At 36.7% G+C, this 19060-nt stretch overlaps 1 protein-coding gene across 5 annotated transcripts in view; it reads right to left on the reverse strand.

Moving 5' to 3' along the window:
- Window positions 1-13163: 13163 nt before the first annotated feature.
- CCDC85A (coiled-coil domain containing 85A) overlaps window positions 13164-19060 on the reverse strand; it is a 231902-nt gene continuing 226005 nt past the window's right edge. For 3 of the 5 annotated variants that reach the window (XM_027865589.1, XM_027865588.1, XM_027865586.1), the window contains one exon: window positions 13164-13253. In XM_027865589.1, coding sequence (XP_027721390.1) covers window positions 13164-13253 — 90 coding nt within the window. Of the gene's footprint in view, window positions 13254-17912; window positions 18012-19060 lie in introns of all 5 variants that reach the window. The other 2 variants (XM_027865587.1, XM_027865585.1) reach the window with 1 other exon arrangement.

Below are 19060 nucleotides of genomic sequence, written 5' to 3' on the forward strand. Positions count from 1 at the left end.
GAAAAACAAGTCAACAGCTTGCTAAAGGAGACCCCAAAAATACTGAAGAAAATAACACCTTAAAAAAATAGTCTAACCCAAATGGCAAAAGAAGTCCAAAAATCCAATGAAGAGAAGAATACCCTAAAAAGCAAAATTGGCCAAATGGAAAAGGGAGTCCAAAAGATTACTGAAGAAAATACTTCCTTAAAAATTAGAATGCAGCAATTAGAAGCTAGTGACTTTATGAGAAATCAAGACACTGTAAAAACAAATCCAAAAGAATGAAAAATTAGAAAACAATGTGAAATATCTCATTGGAAAAACAACTGACCTGGAAAATAGATCCAGGAGAGAGAATTTAAAAATTGTTGGACTATCTGAAAGCCATGATCAAAAAAAGAGCCTACACATCATCTTTCAAGAAATTATCAAGGAAAACTGTCCTGATATTTTAGAACCAGAGGGCAAAATAGAAATGGAAAGAATCCACCGATCTCCTCCTGAAAGAGATCCCCAAAGGAAAACTCCTAGGAATATTATAGCCAAATTCCAGAGTTCCCAGGTCAAGGAGAAAATATTGCAAGTCACCAGGAAGAAACAATTCGAATATTTTGGAAACACAATCAGGATAACACAAGATTTAGCAGCTTCTGTATTAAGAGACTGGAGGGCATGGAATATGATATTCCGGAGAGCAAAGGAGATAGGATTACAACCAAGAATCACCTACCCACAAAACTGAGTATAATCCTGCAGGGGAAAAAATGGTCATTCAGTGAAATAGAGGACTTTCAAGCATTCTTGATGAAAAGACCAGAGTTGAATAAAAAATTTGATTTTCAAATACAAGACTCGAGTGGAACATGAAGAGGTAAACAGCAGAGAGAAAATCGTAAGAGACTTATTATGGTTGAACTGTTTACATTCCTGCATGGAAAGATGATATTTATAACTCAGGAGACTTTTGTCAGTATTAGGGTAGTTGGAGGGGAAAAATTATATGTATGTATATATAGATATAGATAGATAGATAGAGGGCACAGGGTGAGTTGAAAATGAAGGGGTCATATCTGGAGAATAAAATTAAGGGGTGAGAGAGGAATATACTAGGAGAAGGAGAAAGGGAGAGGTAGAACAGGGTAAATTATCCCACAAAGGAAAAAAACAGAAAAGAAAAGGCTCTTACAGTGGAGAGGAAACGGGGGAAGGTGAGAGGGAATGAGTGAATCTTATTCTCATAGAATTTGACTTAAGGAGGGAATAACATACACACTCAATTGGGTGTGGAAATCTGTCTTACCCTATAGGAAAATAGGAGGGGAAGGGGACAAGAGAGTAGGGGAATGATAGACAGGAGGGCAGAGTGGGAAAGGGAGTAATCAGAAGCAAATACTTCTGAGGAGGGACAGGGTCAAAAGAAAGAATAGAATAAATGGGTGGGCAGGATAGGATTAAGGGAAATAGAGTTTAGTTTTCCACAGCATGTCTACTGTAGAAGTGTTTTGCATAACTGCACATATATAATATATATTTAGTTGCTTGACTTATCAATGAGGGTGAGTGAGGAAGGAAGAAATAAGAAAATTTGGAACCCAAAGTTTTAAAAACACATGTTTAAAAAAATGTTTTCACATGCAACTGGGAAATAAGAAATACGGGAAATGGGGTACAGAAATCCATACTGCCCTACAGGAAAATTGAAGGGGAAGGGGATAAGAGAAGGGGGGGAGAGATAGAAGGAAAGGCAGACTAGGGGAAGGGGTATTTAGAATGCATGCCATCTTGGGGTAGGGGGAGGGGCGAGATGGGGTGAAAATTTGGAACTCAAAATCTTGTGGAAGTAAATGTTGAAAACAAAAAAATAAATAAAAATTACCATTAAAAAATCACTTTCATTTCCTTTTGTGATCTAAATACATGCTCCTTGATTTATATACCAGTTTGGGGTTGTAGTTTGAAGAAGGAAAAACTGTCCATCAGGCATGAGAAAGGCATGGTTCTGATTTGCACCATCTTCTCCTTTGGGAGTTAAAAGAATTTTGCTTGAGATAAAAGAATTAGGCTTCTGCTGTACATTTAAAAGGAGTACTGTGCTGTGGGAGTAGGGAAGGTGGCTGGGAATAGATCTTTCAATCCCACCTCTCACAGTTTCCTCATGCATATATGGTACACTCAGGAAGACCTACCTTGCAATCCTACCCCTGACATGTATTGGTTGTGTGAGTCTGTCAAGGTCACTTAACCTTTCAGTAATCCAGAGAACTAGAGCTAAGACTTTATATTGTAGAATAGGTGCAGATCTGCAATTCCTCACTGGAAACTTTCTATACTGATGAAATCATAAGCCTGGATTTGGAACAAAAATGGAGGCAGTATGGAGAGACAGAACACAAAGGTTTTTATGAGGAAGTGAGAATGGGTGTTGCAGTAATTCTAATATATTAGAAATGACCTTGACATGAGGTATGTGTGAGAGACATTTGACCAAATAAAGTAAATAACCCTGAAACCAGTGCCAGAACCAGGAATTTCACATATTAACACATTTCCCATCCATAGGCTCAATGTAATTCTGAACATACATGAGCTAAGTTCTAATAAGTGAACTAAATTTTGTTTCATTCATTCCATTCTTTAAATGGGGCATTTGTTCATAAGTGTAAATGTAAAAGGTGAGAAAATCACAACTCTTATACATATGACATGGTTAATGGTTCGGGCGTTGTGTTCTTCCCCCATCTTACCCCCTCAGCATCTCTGAAATGTGTGAAATGTGGCTTGCACTTAGACAAGGCAAGCCACTTTGCTGGAAAGGTCAGCTTCATCATCACCTTCATTCTGCAGCTAGAAAACAATTTCCCTGCTTGAGATATGAATTTATTTTCATAGTAATTAATATGATGTTATATTCAGTATTATAACTTCACTACTGGGTCAAGGAAGCAAAAAAGATTGGGCTGAAAAAGAAATGGCTGTTTCAAAGTTTAGGTATAGGTATAATTGCACCTAGGGCTTCAAAATTCTAGGAAATGTGAGCAAAAGGGAAATTCATGAATTTCATTAAAAGGGAAGAAGTGAGTTAACATTATTATTATCATGGGAAATCAGAACTCTTTTTTTAAGTTCAGGTTGAGCAAGGTGTGATGAATGAATGAGTGAATGAAGCAAGGTAAGCACTGGCTTCTTTTTAAATATTCCTTACTTTCCAGATTATCTTGAGTTCCTTCAACTGTTCCTCATATGAGCCTAGATTGGGTTCTCTCCTGTTTGGCTCTTTCAAAATTTAGCTTACATGAAATCTCGTATACCTTTCTTCATCCTCTGAATTTTTTTATTTTAATTTTATTTTTCAACTAGCAATTTTCATTTTCTCTCTCTCTAACCTCCCTTTGGAAAAAGAAAAGAAAAGCTAAACTTTTAATAAATATGAAGTCAAGAAAAAAATGAATTGTAGCATTGGTGATGTTTAAAAATACAGATTTTATTTTGTATGTTGAATCCATCACCTCTTTATCAAGAAGTGCATAGAGTGCTTCTTCATTGGTCCTCGGGAATTGTGGACGGTCCTTGTATTGATCAGAGTTGTAATAGAGTTACAGAGTTGCTAAAAAAAAAATCTTCCCAGGTTTCTCTGAAATGGTCCTTTCATCATTTCTTAAGGCCCAAACCTTCCATTATATTCACATATCATCCTTCTTTCAACCATTCCCTAATTATTGGGTGCCCCTCCTCTAGTTCTTTGCTACAACACAAAAAGCTGGGTGGAGGATGAGTTAAATATGGGAGAGAGTGAAAGCAGGAAGACCAGTAGAGTGCTATTTTAATAGTCCAGGTGAGAAGTGAAATGTCCTGAATTAAGATAATGGCTGTGTGAATGGGGGACAGATACAACAGACATTGTGGAAGGAGAATTGATGAAATTTATCAACCGACTGGATAAGGAAATGAAGGAAAGAGGAGTCAGGGATAACTTTGAGGTTACAAACGAAGGAACCAGGAGGATGGTGTCAAGAATAACTAACATAAAATGTGACATTTTTCATAGAGACAGTTTAAACCCATCACGCTTATTGTTTTTGTTCACCCATTTTTCAGTCACGCCCAACTCTTCATGACCCCATTTGGGGTTTTCTTGGCAAAGATATTAGAGTGGTTTGTCATTTCCTTCTCCAGCTCATTTTTACAGATGAAGGTTAAGTGACTTGCCCAGGACTTGCTACAGCTATTAAGTGTCTGAGACTGTATTTGAACTCAGGTCTTCCTAACTCTCAGTCTGGTGCTCTATACACTGTACTACTTGTCCTCAAATTATCTTGTATCAACTTATCTGTCTACATGTTTTAGTCCATAGTGAGACTGTCAATATTTTTATAGATATGAGTTCTTTTCCTCTTTGATCTTTTTGGGGTATATGCCAAGTACTAGTTTTTCTGGGTCAAAGGAGATACACAGTTAAGTGACTTTGGAGGCATAGTTCCAAATTATTTTCCAGAATAGCTGGAGCAATTCACAATCCCATGGAGTGCATTAATACATCCCTTCCATTGGTAAAACTCTTTCTCATCTCTTTTTTTAAATTTATTTTTATTTTTCAACATTCACTTCCACAAGATTTTGAGTTCCAAATTTTCTCCCCATCTCATCCCTCCCCCCACCCCAAGATGGCATGCATTCTGTATACCCCTTCCCCTAATCTGTCCTCCCTTCTATCTCTCTCCCCCTTCTTTTATCTCCTACCCCTTTTATTTTCCTGTAGGGCAGGATATATGTCAATACCCCATTTCTTGTATTTCTTATTTCCCAGTTGCATGTGAAAACAATTTTTTTAACATGTGTTTTTAAAACTCTGGGTTACTAATTTTCTCCCTTCCTCCCTCCCCACCCTCATTGAAAAGGCAAGCAACTCGATACAGGTTATACATGTGTAGTCATGCAAAGCACTTCCATAGTAGTCATATTGTGAAAAACTAAGTATATTTCCCTTAATCTTGTCCCACCCCCATTTATTCTATTCTCTCTTTTGACCCTGTCCCTCCTTAGAAGTGTTTGCTTCTGATTATCCCCTCCCCCAATCTGCCCTCCCCTCTATCATCTCCCTGCTCTCTTGTCCCCTTCCCCCCTTATTTTCCTGTAGGGTAACATAGATTTCCATACCCAATTGTGTATGTTATTCCCTCCTTAAGCCAAATCCTATGAGAATAAGATTCACTCATTCCCTCTCACTTTCCCCCATTTCCCCTCTACTGTAAATGCCTTTTCTTGTCTGTTCCATGTGAGATAATTTACCCCATTCTACTTCTCCCTTTCTCCTTCTCCCAGTATAATCCTCTCACCCCTTAATTTTATTTTCCAGATATCATCCCTTCATCTTCAACTCACCCTGTGCCCTCTATCTATCTATATATAATATATATATAGATATATATGTATATATAGATATATATGTGTATATAGATATATATGTATATATATACATACATATAATTTTTCCCTCCCACTACCCTAATACTGACAAAGGACTCATGAGTTACAAATATCTTCTTTCCATGCAGGAATGTAAACAGTTCAACCTTAATAAGTCCCTTACGATTTCTCTTTCATGTTTACCTCTTCATGTTCCACTTGAGTCTTGTACTTGAAAGTCAATTTTTCTATTCAGCTCTGGTCTTTTCATCAAGAATGCTTGAAAGTCCCCTATTTCACTGAATGACCATTTTTTACCCTGAAGGATCATACTCAGTTTTGCTGGGTAGGTGATTCTTGGTTGTAATCCTATCTCCTTTGCTCTCCAGAATATTATATTCCATGCCCTCCAGTCTCTTAATATAGAAGCTGCTAAATCTTGTGTTATCCTGATTGTGTTTACAAAATATTTGAATTGTTTCTTTCTGGCTGCTTGCAATATTTTCTCCTTGACCTGAGAACTCTGGAATTTGGCTACAGTATTCCTAGGAGTTTTCCTTTGGGGATCTCTTTCAGGAGGTGATCAGTGGATTCTTTCCATTTCTATTTTGCCCTCTGGTTCTAAAATATCAGGGCAGTATTCCTTGATAATTTCTTGAAAGATGATGTCTAGGCTCTTTTTATGATCATGGCTCTCAGATAGCCCAATAATTTTTAAATTCTCTCTCCTGGATCTACTTTCCAGATCAGTTGTTTTTCCAATGAGATATTTCACATTCTCTTCTATTTTTTCATTCTTTGGATTTGCTTTACAGTGTCTTGATTTCTCATAAAGTCACTAGCTTCCAATTGCTCCATTCTAATTTTTAAGGAAGTATTTTATTCAGTAAGCTTTTGGACTTCCTCTTCCATTTGGCCAATTTTGCTTTTTAGGTCATTCTTCTCATTGGCTTTTTAGACCTATTCTGCTACTTGGGTTAGGCTATTTTTCAAGGTGTTATTTTCTTCAGTATTTTTTTGGCTCTCCTTAGCAAGCTGTTGACTTGTTTTTCATGATTTTCTTGCATCACTCTCAGTTTTTCTTCTACTTCTCTTACTTGCTTCTCAAAATCCTTTTTGAGCTCTTCCATGACCTGGGACCAATTCATATTTTTCTTGGAGGCTTTGGATACATAGGAGCTTTGACTTCATTGTCTTCTTTTGGTTGTATGTTTTGATCTTCTTTGTCACCAAAGTAAGATTCTATGGTCTGACTCTTTTTGCGCTGCTTGCTCATGATCCCAGCCAATTACTTGAGTTATAAACTCTTTGTTAAGGTAGGGGTCTGTTTCCAGTGTGGTGAATGTACCGTCCCAAGCTTCAGGGGTTTTGTGCAGCTGTTTTCAGAGATACTTCTAGGGACTTGTAAATTTTCAGTTCTTCCAAGGCACTATGATCAAGGGTGAGGTGTTTACTCCTTCCCTGGCCTGTGCTCTGGTCTATGAGTGGCCACAAGCACTCTTTTCTGTCATGGAACAGTGAGGAGGATTCTCTCTCCTCAGGCACTATAAGCCCCACCACCTCAGCGCCCCTCCTCGCCCTGGAACCACCACCCAGAACTGTGACCCAGATCCATGCATGGGCAAAGCAAGGAAATCCTGCCTCAGCACCAGCAAAGAGATCTCTGCAATCTCCCTTTGATCAGTCACTCGATTCCCCCTCAGTCTGTGGGCCAGAAACTCTGGAAGCAGCTGCCACCCAGGGCCATGCTGGGAACTGGGGCTGAGACCACCAAGCTTCTCTCTCTCACAGCAGACACAGACTTTTCCCACTGACCTTCTAAGTTGTCTTTGGCATTCATGGGTTGAGAGTCCTGGAAAGTGCCACAGGTACCTGTGATTCAGTACTCTGAGGTTTGCTGCTCCAGGTTTGCTGAGGCCTGGGCACCCACATCAAACTGTGTTCCTCTCCCAGCCCAGCATGATAGACCTTTTCAATCAACCATCTAGGTTGTCTTGGGCTGGAAATTTGTTTCACTCTGTCTTTTTGTGGGTTCTGCTGCTTTAGAATTTGTTTAGAGCCATTTTTATAGGTATTTGGAGGGGTTTGGAGGAGAACTCAAGCAAGTCACTGCTTTTACTATGCCATCTTGACTCCGCCCCCTGTACTTTCTTTCTCACCTCTTAAAATGGGCTTGAAATTTTATATGGTGAACTCACCTTACCTCCCCAATGGATTGTAACACCTAATGTAAAAAAAAGGGGGGGAGGGGCTGATTTTCATTTTTTACTTTATCCCCAAGATCCAGCACAATGCTTAACAAATGCTTGTTAGATTGGATTGGATCAGGAGACCAGTGTGACATTGTGTCAAGGTAGGCCCAAGTAGGCCCAGGGAAGGTAATCAACTGCACAATTAAAGGATGGAGGATTTCTGACTGGCAAATAGTTGATGGCTTGACCCAGAATTGAATGCAAGGAAGAGAATAGTCTGTATTACATTTTGGAAATTCTTTAGTGCTTTCAATTATCCTAAGCTGTTCTCTTATGCTCATATTTTAAACTCCTACATTCCTTTAATGACTTTATACAGCTGCAAATCATAGAATACCATACTTTCTGAATCATGGAACACCATCTTAACTTGCATTAATTGAAAAATTCCATCTTTCACTGAAGGCCTAATCTAATGCCACAATGAGGGGCTGAGGTTCCGTGGGGTTTGAAGGCTATGCACAGCACTTAACATAGTGCAGAATACATGCTGTTGTGGTTATTCAGTCATGTCGAGTCTTCATGATCCCATGGACAATGTCCATGGGGTTTCCTTGGCAAAAATACTGGAGCAGTTTGCCATTTCCTTCTCCATTGTGTCCTCATTTTACAGATGAGGAATTGAGGCAGATAGGAGTTAAGTGGCATGTTCAGGATCACACAGCAAATCAGCTAATTAGCAGCTAATTAGTGTCTGAGGTCAGATTTGAACTCAGATCTTCCTGACTCCAGGCTTGGTGCTCTACCCTAGAGTATATAGTAGGCACTTAATAAATGTTTATTGACTGATTGAATGACTGACTCTACAGGTGAAGTGAAAGTCACCTGTTTCCTACAGATTGATGAATATTTTTCAGGCCTATCTTTCCTCAAAGACTAGCTACAAAATCTTAGAATGTTTCCAACCTGCTTTATTGAGGACATATTCAGATCCATGAAACCATAGCTTCTGGAAATAGTGGACTATCCATACGGCAGGAGTTAAGAACATTCCTACATTCTGCCCTGGTCAGTGCATGTCTGGTTGATCATGTTTAGTATTGGACACCACTTTGTAGGAAGGACACAAACAAATGAGGGCTTCTAGAGCATGATGACCAGGATGGTGAGAGCATTGGGGATTGCCATATGAGGCTCTATTGAAATACCTGTGCATTTTAGAACTTAGAAAAGACAAGGCTCACAAAATGGCATGATAGCTATCTTCAAATGCATGAAAGACTGGCATTTGCAAGGGTTATTGGGTAGAAATTGTAGAAGGAATAATTGGTGGAAATTGCAGAGGAGTTGGCTTCATTTTGATTCAAATAAAAAAGCTTCCTGATAAGAGCTATGTGATAAATAGAATGAGTTATTTCAGGTAATAGAGATCTTTATATAGAGACTAGATAACCAATCAATTAATCAACAGGCATTTGTTGTTTTCTTCTATGTGACAGGCACTGTGCCAAGAGAGTATATAAAGACCAAAATGAAACAGCCCCTGCCCTCATAGAAATTTCATTTGATCAGGAGAGGCACCATGTATATACTACACAAATAAATACAAGATGATTTGGGGGACTATGGAAAGGCACTAGCAGCTAGAAAGATCAGGAAACACTTCATGAAGAAGATGGCCCTTGAATTTAGTACTAAAGTAAACCAGGGGTTCTAAGATGTAGAGATGACGAGAAAGTGCATTCCAGGATCATGAGATAGCCAATGCAAAGGGATGGAAACAGGTAAAAGAGTGCTTCATTAGTAACACCAAGAAGCCCCTGTATCTTCCCCTTACTCCAGTTTCCTTTTTATGTATTATTTCCCCCTTTTAGAATCTAAGTTCCTTGAGGGCAAGGATTGTCTCCCTTTCTGCTTATATTTGTATTCTCAGCATTTAGCACAGTTCATGGCATATAGTAAGTGCTTAATAAATGCTTACTGACTTAATTTTGAAGGCCAGTTTGCCTATACCAACTATGTATCAAGGGAAGCAGTGTATAATAAGAATGGAAAAGTAGATTGCAGCCAGATTGGAAGAGGATTTACATATCAAACAGTTTGTACTTGATACTAGAAACAACAGGGAGCCACTTATTGAACAGGGGAGTGCTGTGCTTAGATCTGTGCTTTAGGACAGGCAGCTGGGTATAGCATAGACTGAAGAAGGGAGTGTTTTAAGAAAGGAACTCTAAGTAGGAGGTTATTGTAATGGACCAGGGGAGAGATGAGGTTCTTTTTGGGGAGGGATGAAGGGGCATCTAGAGGAGCTCAATGTCCAGGTAAAAGTTGAGCTAGATGACTTCTGGGGTCTCTTCCAACTCTAAGATTCTATGATTCAAAAGATTTCTTTAGCAAATGGAGACATAACTACCCAATGCTATACAACTGTGTGCTTATGTGAATGTTTTCTATTTCTCCATAGGATTCCTCATATCTCTTTTCTGCTTTGTGTATCACAACAGCTTTTGGCAGGTGTGCCAAAATTATCTTCAGTCTTTGTTTGCTTAAGCTGTCAGAACTGAAGGATAAGATGACCAAGTGCCCCATGAAATCATGGTTCAATTATGTAGCCAGAATTAATAAGAAACAAATCTGTCCATTCTCCACTTGGTTTTCTAAGGAAAGTCTTCAAATTATCCTTTTGGCCATGACTTCTATGAGTTTTCTGGTTTCTTTTATGTTAAGTATATCAATATGGCTAGTGTTTCTTTCCTCTGGCAATATATTGATTTATTAATTACTGGAAAGAGATGCTATTATATTGATAGCACTGAGAGTTAAATTAAAATGATAGTCTAAAAATTATGTGATGCTTTATCCCCTTTTCTGACATTCCACCACCATTACTGTAGAAGTAGAATTTGGTCATTCAGAACTGGAGAATGTAAGATAAGCCATCTTTATGGTGAAAATGTGGGTCAACGAATGGACAACTGAATCATATCTTGGTGTCTTAAAGAAAAAAATGAAAGTCTACAGCAGATTGGATAAATCTATGGAACTTAGCTTGAATAATAGTTACATGGAAGATGGCAGTATAAAATGGTGCATGTATGTCATTATCTTCATATATGGAAGGAATACTTACATCGAGGAAACAGATAATTCTAAATATTGTACTCATTTTTATGATTTGTTGGATCCATATGTCCTATATTTCTCATTAATTTGTAATATTGAAGGAGGATCACGTCTGTTTCTTTCACATTTCTTTAATCTTCGTAGGTGTGGATTTACTTATATGTGTAGATATTCTATTGAATGGCCACCACAGTGGTTTAACAGAAGAATGAACTATAGAAGTTAGGTCAAATGAAATAACATATTTTAAAGTGATTTGTAAACAGTGTCACTATATAAATGGGAGTTAGTACTATTGCATTTACTGTTAGAAGGCTCCAAAGATGAGTGCTAATTCTAAGATAGAAATAGTTTGTTTCAAAAAACATTTTTGAACATCTAACATATATTCTTTGAGGGTAGGGACCATTTTGGTTTAATCTTTTTATCTCTAGTGACTAGCACAGAGTCTTGCCCACAGTAGAAAATAAGTGATTAGAGTGAAATTAATTGAATAATATTCAGTATTACAGTGGATAATTCTGTGAGTTCAGGAACAAGCAAATAGTAAACTCCTTAAGGGATTATATAAAAATGACTGTTCTTCTATAGTATCATAGCTGCCTTCATCATCAAACATTTATGGAGAATCCATCTATGTGGCATGGAAACATGCATAATTTTAATGGCTTTTAACAGATGTGTACCAGTTATGGGAAAATATTTTTGAAAAGAAAAAAAAAACACTATGAGATTAAATAATTTATTACCATTGCTAAGATGAACACATATACTTGATACTCAATTTTATGCAGAACTTTAAAAAAATAGTTTTAATACAGTATAAAATTTACACAAGAGTTTTGTCAAAAGACTAGTGTCCCTTGAATAGCTACTGCAGGGTCTACTGCAGGCACTAAAACTTGTTTTAAATGTTTTCTATTGTATAGGAATACAACAATTTAAGTTTATAGATGAAAACTTTGTGAAAATGTAAATATAGCAAGCAGGTTTTTTTTTAACAGAGAATAACAATTTTGAAATATAACATCTCAAAAGGAATATTTGTTTAAAATCTAACCAAATAAAGATAATTGGAGAGAAAAGTCTGTGGCAAATTAATTCACAAGGATTTTCAGACAACAGTAGGCTGGTTCTACATCACAGTACCATAATTTTTTTAAGTGTACATCAATTTCTTACATTCTACTACCAAATGGTCAATTAATACAACATGTAACAAGCCCACAAAAAAGAGAAAATATTTGCTGTCAAGCAAACCCTTAGTAATTGAGAACAAACCTGAAAACTGGCAATTGTTGCATTCCTATCTCTTTTATCCTAAGCTAAAAACTTAAGCAATAGCATTCTGTCACAGGCCTCTTGCATATTCATACAAGAAACTCGTTGCATTTGGATAAACACAAAATACCTATCATAGCATTTCCATTACACACAGTCTAGTGTTATACATATTTCCCCCCTCCCCCCCAAATAATAAATGAAATAAACTAAGCATAGCTAGCATGTCTCTTGGTCAACCTTCAAGCAATCTGAACAAGAGTTTTTAGCTTCAAAATAATCAAAGACATGCGTTGAGTATCATCAAACAATTCTTTTAAAGAAAGCTGCAGTAGGCAAGGAAAGCTTTTTTTCAAAAATGCAGTGCAATCTTTTAAAGTCTACTTAGAGTTTGTTAAATATAACTGCTTTTCTAGAAACAAAATTGTCAAAAAAAAAAATCAACATTTTCTCACAGCTGGAAACCATTAAAGTAATGTGATTGTTGAAGTTGCAAATTTTCAGTAATAATGCTGATGGGGGAGTGGCCCAGGAGACTGGTCACCTCCAAGCTGTGTTATCAAAATGGAGGGGAAAAGGCGCTTACCTGCCCAGTTGGCCAGAAACCATGTTCTGAGACAAGTTCTGTCAGGGATTTTGCTACACTACTAGTTGGAAAAATGAATTTGTGAGATAATTTTAGTACCTCAATACAAATATTGAATGATTCAGGGGGAGAAAATCTAGCCATTTCTTTCAATTAAACACCAGCAACTAGCATTTTATATACTCAAGTACATGTGAGATGGGGCCTAGTTTCCAAACTTTGGAAGCTGGAAGGCAACATTTCTTAGCTTCTACATAACATAGTAGCAAGTGACTATTATGTCACACCAGTCAAAATCACTAGAGTACTACCAGAACATCTTCCATTCATGAAAAACTCAAATTGTCCTAAGATCTTGAAGAATCTGTAGGATAACAAATTAGTGATGTCATGATTCAGAGACTGCACTTGAATATAGTGAAGCAAGAAACACAAAATTGCCAGTAGCATAGGGGACCTGTACTGAAGTGTTCAAAGAAGACATAGATGTGGTACACAACCACCCTATCATTAACCCCCATGAGTCCAGGTGTGTGGAAATCATGCTTTCTTTTCTTTCCCGCCACCAGTGCTAATCTTGTATTCAGGAGTGATTCTCACATTGGTCCTTTGTACTGATTCCCAGACAGATGTTGCCTAATTCCAGGACAAGAACCTGCAGCATCTCCAAGTTTCCGCCACACAACCTAAAAGAAGTAAAAGAACAAAGATGTTAGTGGTAATCATTCACAAGAGTCCAGTACTCTGTTGTAACGATTCAAGGTAAATGCTAGACATTCATGTTGAAGAACTGAGGATAAAATGTGCTTTAAAAAAATAATGATTTTGAGTGGATACAAAGTGAAATGTCCTGAGAAGCATTTAAATGACTGAACCAAGATATTTTTGCAAATGAGACCATATGCTTTACTAACAAATGAGTCAAAATTAAAGGCTGATGTGACAACTTCTTTCAAAACTACCATAATATTACTGTATCAATGAAATATATTATTTCTAATAAAGGAAATCAAAGCAATCGATTTGTTTAAAAAAAAGGAATGGGTGTTTTGGTTCAAGACTCAGCCAAATTCTCACTTCATAACATTATGTTGGCTTGAATATTTTGTTAATAAGGTTGACTTCACTCTCTCCTTCCACCACACTGCCTCTTCCCCACTCCAACCCAGAGTTAACGTCTCCTGTTTTTGTAAATCTTAGTAGTTAAAACAAAGATCACTCAGATTGGCAAAATCAAAAGAACTCAAAAGGCAAAGGTAAGAGTAAACTCATGATAGCCTTGAAAAGAAAATACAATGGTGGATGAGAGAGAGAGAGAGAGAGAGAGAGAGAGAGAGAGAGAGAGAGAAGGCTTTTAATGAGACAATGAAACAACTGCAAAGCTGGGATTTTGAAAAGCAGAAATACAGACTGGTAATACTACTAAATTCAGCCCTCAGTATTAATAATTTTCCATCATTGAGAGTATATATACATATACATGTATGTGTATGTATATACGTATGTAACATCAAGAACCCTTTTTGTCTCCAAGAGAGTTTCAGTATAAGGATAATATTCTAATGGTTTAATTCTTAATTGAATTATTCTAGAAAGAAGCAGAAAACAAGTTATTAATTTATTTGCTTTCAGATAGGTCTAAGTAATTCAATAATGCTGACAGAACCAAGGCAAATATTAACTTCTATTTTTCAGCAGATATGATGGTTCTTTAGACATACTACAGCATTTGGCAGAAGAGAATTATAATTTTGTTTTCAAATATTTAAAGAGAAATTATATAGAGGAGTGATCAATTCAATATGCTACCTCAGTGGGTTAGATATTCTACTTGATCCCCAACTTGAAAACAAAGATAGTCACCATAACAAATGACTCTAAGAGGCCACAGTCTCTTTGTCTTGATTTTTCATCAAAGTAAAGATGCTTATCTTTTAGAATAGATTCTATGTGATCCTGCTGAGAGTGATGAGGGTAGTTATATGAGGCCTTACAACCTAAAGTGCAATCTCCATCCCTAAGTTCTTCCCTACATATGCTGGGGATATCACCTATGCCAAAGTTACAAACTGATGGCCCTAATTTGGTCAGCACTGTGTGGTTTAAGGAGACTCCCAAATGCTAGGACTGAGTAAAATATGTCTTTTACATTAGAACCAAGGGCCCAAAAATAATAAGCTAAGATGATTAGAAAGCAATAGTCTACACGTTTGGGGTTCACAGAACAATGCAACTGTAGATATTCAATTCTTTGAGATTGTCACCGAGGCTATCCACTGGACATATCCTACTGACATGGAGTTAGCAACTTGATAAGGCCTACCTAACATTTCTGAAGCTCTAAGGTTACCACTAAAAATTGGTTTTCTATTTCTTAAATAGTGATACCTTTATTCATGTAGTGTTCTTCAGGAAAGGTTTAATATTATCATATAGCGATTAGTCAATGAATAAAGATTATGAATATTATTTTTGCCATTTTACAGACAGGAAGATGAAGATGTATAAAGACTAGGTGATTTGCTCACAGAAGGACCACTAAAACTGATGTTATAACCTAGACCAGGAGTGGGGAACCTGTGGCCTCAAGGCCACATGTGGCCCTCTAGGTCCTCAAGTACAGCTCTTTGACCCAGTCCAATCTTCACGAAACAAATCTCCTTAATAAAAAGATTTGTTCTGTAAAACTTGGACTCAGTCAAAAGGCCACCCCCCCCCAGGATCTAGAAATCCACAAGTGGCCTCAAGGCCACAGGTTCCCCACCTCTGACCTAAACCAAATAAAATATAAATCTGAAAATCATTATGAAACCAAAGAATAATGTTACTGTATTGAATGTTGGGTCGTCAGTCTATTCCCTGGGCCTCATTAAGTTTGCTAAGCATTCATACAATTAAATCCAGTGATGCCTATTTTACTTTCGTTTTAATCAATTCTTCTTTGTCAATCTGACCTATAAATGTGATCTAGTTTCAAAAGATGTCAAGGTGAATTCTGGGCCTCCCTCATCAAAATCAGGACATAAAAACAAAGAAAAAAGCTGAAAGGAAAAAAGAAATAAGTGACAACAGAGGATTAGTGTAGAAAAGAATATATCATAAATAGGAAGAAGAAACTGTCACTTTGCATGGGTCTTTCATGTTAAGGTGGAAACTAATAAACTGGGCTTTAAAACATTTAAAAATTATCACAAAGTAAGACAACAAACTACTTGATTTACCCCAGCTCAGAATTTAACTGACTTTATCAGTAAATATGGTGAATATCCCAAACCCTTTAATTTAAGGTTAATAAGTTTTTCATCATGATGCATCTTTCTAGATAGAAATGGTAGCAACAGCTATGGTGGAAAGTTGCCCTCTATGAAAGATACTATTTTGCATTCTCTAGGAAGAGAAACTATAATCCCAAGACTCGTAGCAATGGGATGGTGAAAAGAGCACAACACGAGGAAAGAGACCATGGTCTTAGACCTGGCTCTGCCACTAGCTTGCATGAGCCTTAAGCAAGTCACTACACCTTCATGGGCTTCAAATTCTTCACTTATTAAATGAGAAAATCAGACTAGACCTCTCAAGCCCCTTTCAGCTTTAATAGTCTTATTATTGTTAGTAATTTCTGATTAATTTGTTTATCAAGGTAAAGCATCATCATTACTAGGTAAGAATGCTTATTAAATTGAAAAAAGAGAAGGGTCACTTGAAAAGATTTAGAAAAGGCAACAGTAGAGTATCTAGGAAAATATATAAAATATATGGCTAAGATTGGTGGTACGTGTCCATAATGTCTGCTCTACCAAGAGGTTGCACCTAGTAGATTGCTTGAGGTCAGGAGTTCTGAGCTACAGTAGCACTAAAGCGGGCCAGGTATCCATTCTAAGTATGACACCAATATGATGAGCCCCTAAGAGTGAAAAGTCATCAGGATACATAAAGAAAGGTGAGCCTGCCCAGATCAGAAATGGAACAAATCAAAGTTTGTGTGCTGATCAGTAGTGGGATTGGGGCCAATGAGTAGTTGCTGTACCTCCAGCCTTGGAGAGATAGGCAGATCCAGTCTCAGGGAAGGGAAGAGAATGGAAGGGAAGGCAAAGCAAGGGAAGATATGACCATATTTCTTTAACATAATAACAAAAAAAGATAGGAAATGCAAGCAAATGGCTTGGAAAACACTGGGGAAAAAAAAGAGCAAACACAATAGCCAACCAAAGACCACAATTGACAGGAGAATTAGATAGTAATTTCCTATTCTCTCCCCCAGAAAATATAAAACTCCCATTAAGTTCAGTGGAATTGCCACACATTCTTTTTATTTACCATATAACAAGGACCAAGGACACATGGAATACAGGTGGGCTGGCAAAATCTCACCACAATAAATTGAGTGTTTGCATTATACTTCTAAGCAGTTCTAAAGTTAAAAGGAATGAAAAGATGGAAAGGAAAAACACTCTCCGGAAAGTTTAAACCAATACTTCATTAAAAAACTACCACGTTTTCCTCTAACATAAATAATCTTCTATCAAATTCCCTGTACCACTTTCATAAATTCCTTTATCTCCTTATTCCTGCTTAGAATTATGGTATGTTTCACACCTAAAATGACTGAGCGTTAAGCTGTTGCTTGAGATTTAAAAAAATCCCTACTACATCAATGAATACATATAAAATGCATCTTGAAAATAAGACAGATCCTTACTGTTTTCCTTTTTTTGTTTAATTTACATAATTACTTACATATATTTAATTACCTTTACATCTACACATAGATTCATAGTAGTGATGAGTTAGTGTGTCAACTCCTGCAGAGTAAATACAAAGACTTTGAATAGAAGCACAGTATCTTTTATATGAGGGACTTAGAAAATAATATTTATGAAGATAATGATAATTTTCTTAGTATAACATTAAACAGGAGTGCATCAGAAAAATATCAGCTTAAAAAAACATATGTTCATCACTAAACAAGGAGCTGCCAAAAATTACAAAAGAGAAACACTATTAAAAATTTTGCTCAAGAGAAATAAAATGATTATTACCCCATGGCATATTACCATATTATTTGATAATCAATTGAAGAGATAATGAGAAAATTTCATAGATGGCTCTAGCATACAGATCTTGCAAATCATTTCTGACCTAAATGTTTTATGATAGGATTAGTATTTTCATAAATGCTCCAGAGTCAAATGGCAGATGAAACAGAGGATAACTGGTTTTATTTTCATATAAAATTTTAAAAAGCATTCTGTCCCCATTTTTTAAAAAATAGGTATTCGTGGAGCAATAACTTAGTTATGATGAGGCTTCAATACAGAATACATAATTAAGCATATAAAACTTACATTGCACATTTCTCTGACTATAGCTTTTTCTGTCTCACTAAGGTCATGGTCATACTCTTTACCCTGTTGATGATCTATATTTTCCTGAACATCCAAGACCTGGATTTGTTGAGAAAGAAAAATAAATTTCATCTGAAAAAAGAATTAGTTTGTTACGGATAGGTAAAAACATTGAGGAAATCCACTGGTCCTCTATATGTAAGTAGTGTTCATAGTAAAGTAGCCTAAATCAAAGGCTTTGAAACCCACACACTCTGAGTACATATCTGTACAATTTTGTAAATCAATTACTCATAAGTTGATCTCTGCAATTTTTTGGATAACACATAGAAACTCTATTCCATTAATGTTCAAAATAACTAAACTGATCATTACCTTCATCAAAAAGACAACCTGGTGGCATTAACCATTTGCAACTATCTATTATTGTATGCCTCATTGTCATAATGATCAACACAAATAATCTTATCCCATGACTGTTTCATTTGTATGTTACATGGACACAGGCAACATAAGGATTGGCTAAAGGAGATGGGAGTCTATGCCCACTAGGGACCTAGGCATTGTCACAACCCAGGAAGGTATACTTACGAGCTCCATTAAGATACACGTCAGTCTCCATTAATGTTGAGTGTGGGTGGGTGGGTGGATGTGGTTTTTCTCCTAGAACATCACCTCATGCCTTATGGAGTTTATAAAACATAGGAAAAATATTTTCCTAAAACTATGTGATTCCAGTGCTGGACAATAATATTTCCAATGCATTCAGGTCTGCTGTCTCTCCAAAATTGATACTAATTCCCACAGCTAAATCTACAACCACATAATCTACAATGACTAATAGGAGAGCTGAAATAAATGAACCGGGCATGAAGTAGTTCATTTGTGCAAAGTCCGACATTGCATTGATATTTATATAACTTTAGCCCCATAGTGAGCAATCCAATTATAACACTATATCATGGAAATTCAGAAACATAAACCACTTTATATGTATCTGATTCTTTAATGCAGAAAAAAATCAAAAAAGTAAATGAAAATCTGACATCTGTACTCATACTGGATAAGAGTTGTTCATATTCTTTTTACTTTTATATAAAATTATTATCTTTGCTCAGTGAATATTCATAGAAAGCTTGAAGGGCACA

Source organism: Vombatus ursinus, unplaced genomic scaffold (assembly GCF_900497805.2).
Source record: "Vombatus ursinus unplaced genomic scaffold, bare-nosed wombat genome assembly UNPS02014778.1, whole genome shotgun sequence".
Classification (NCBI taxonomy): domain Eukaryota; kingdom Metazoa; phylum Chordata; class Mammalia; order Diprotodontia; family Vombatidae; genus Vombatus; species Vombatus ursinus.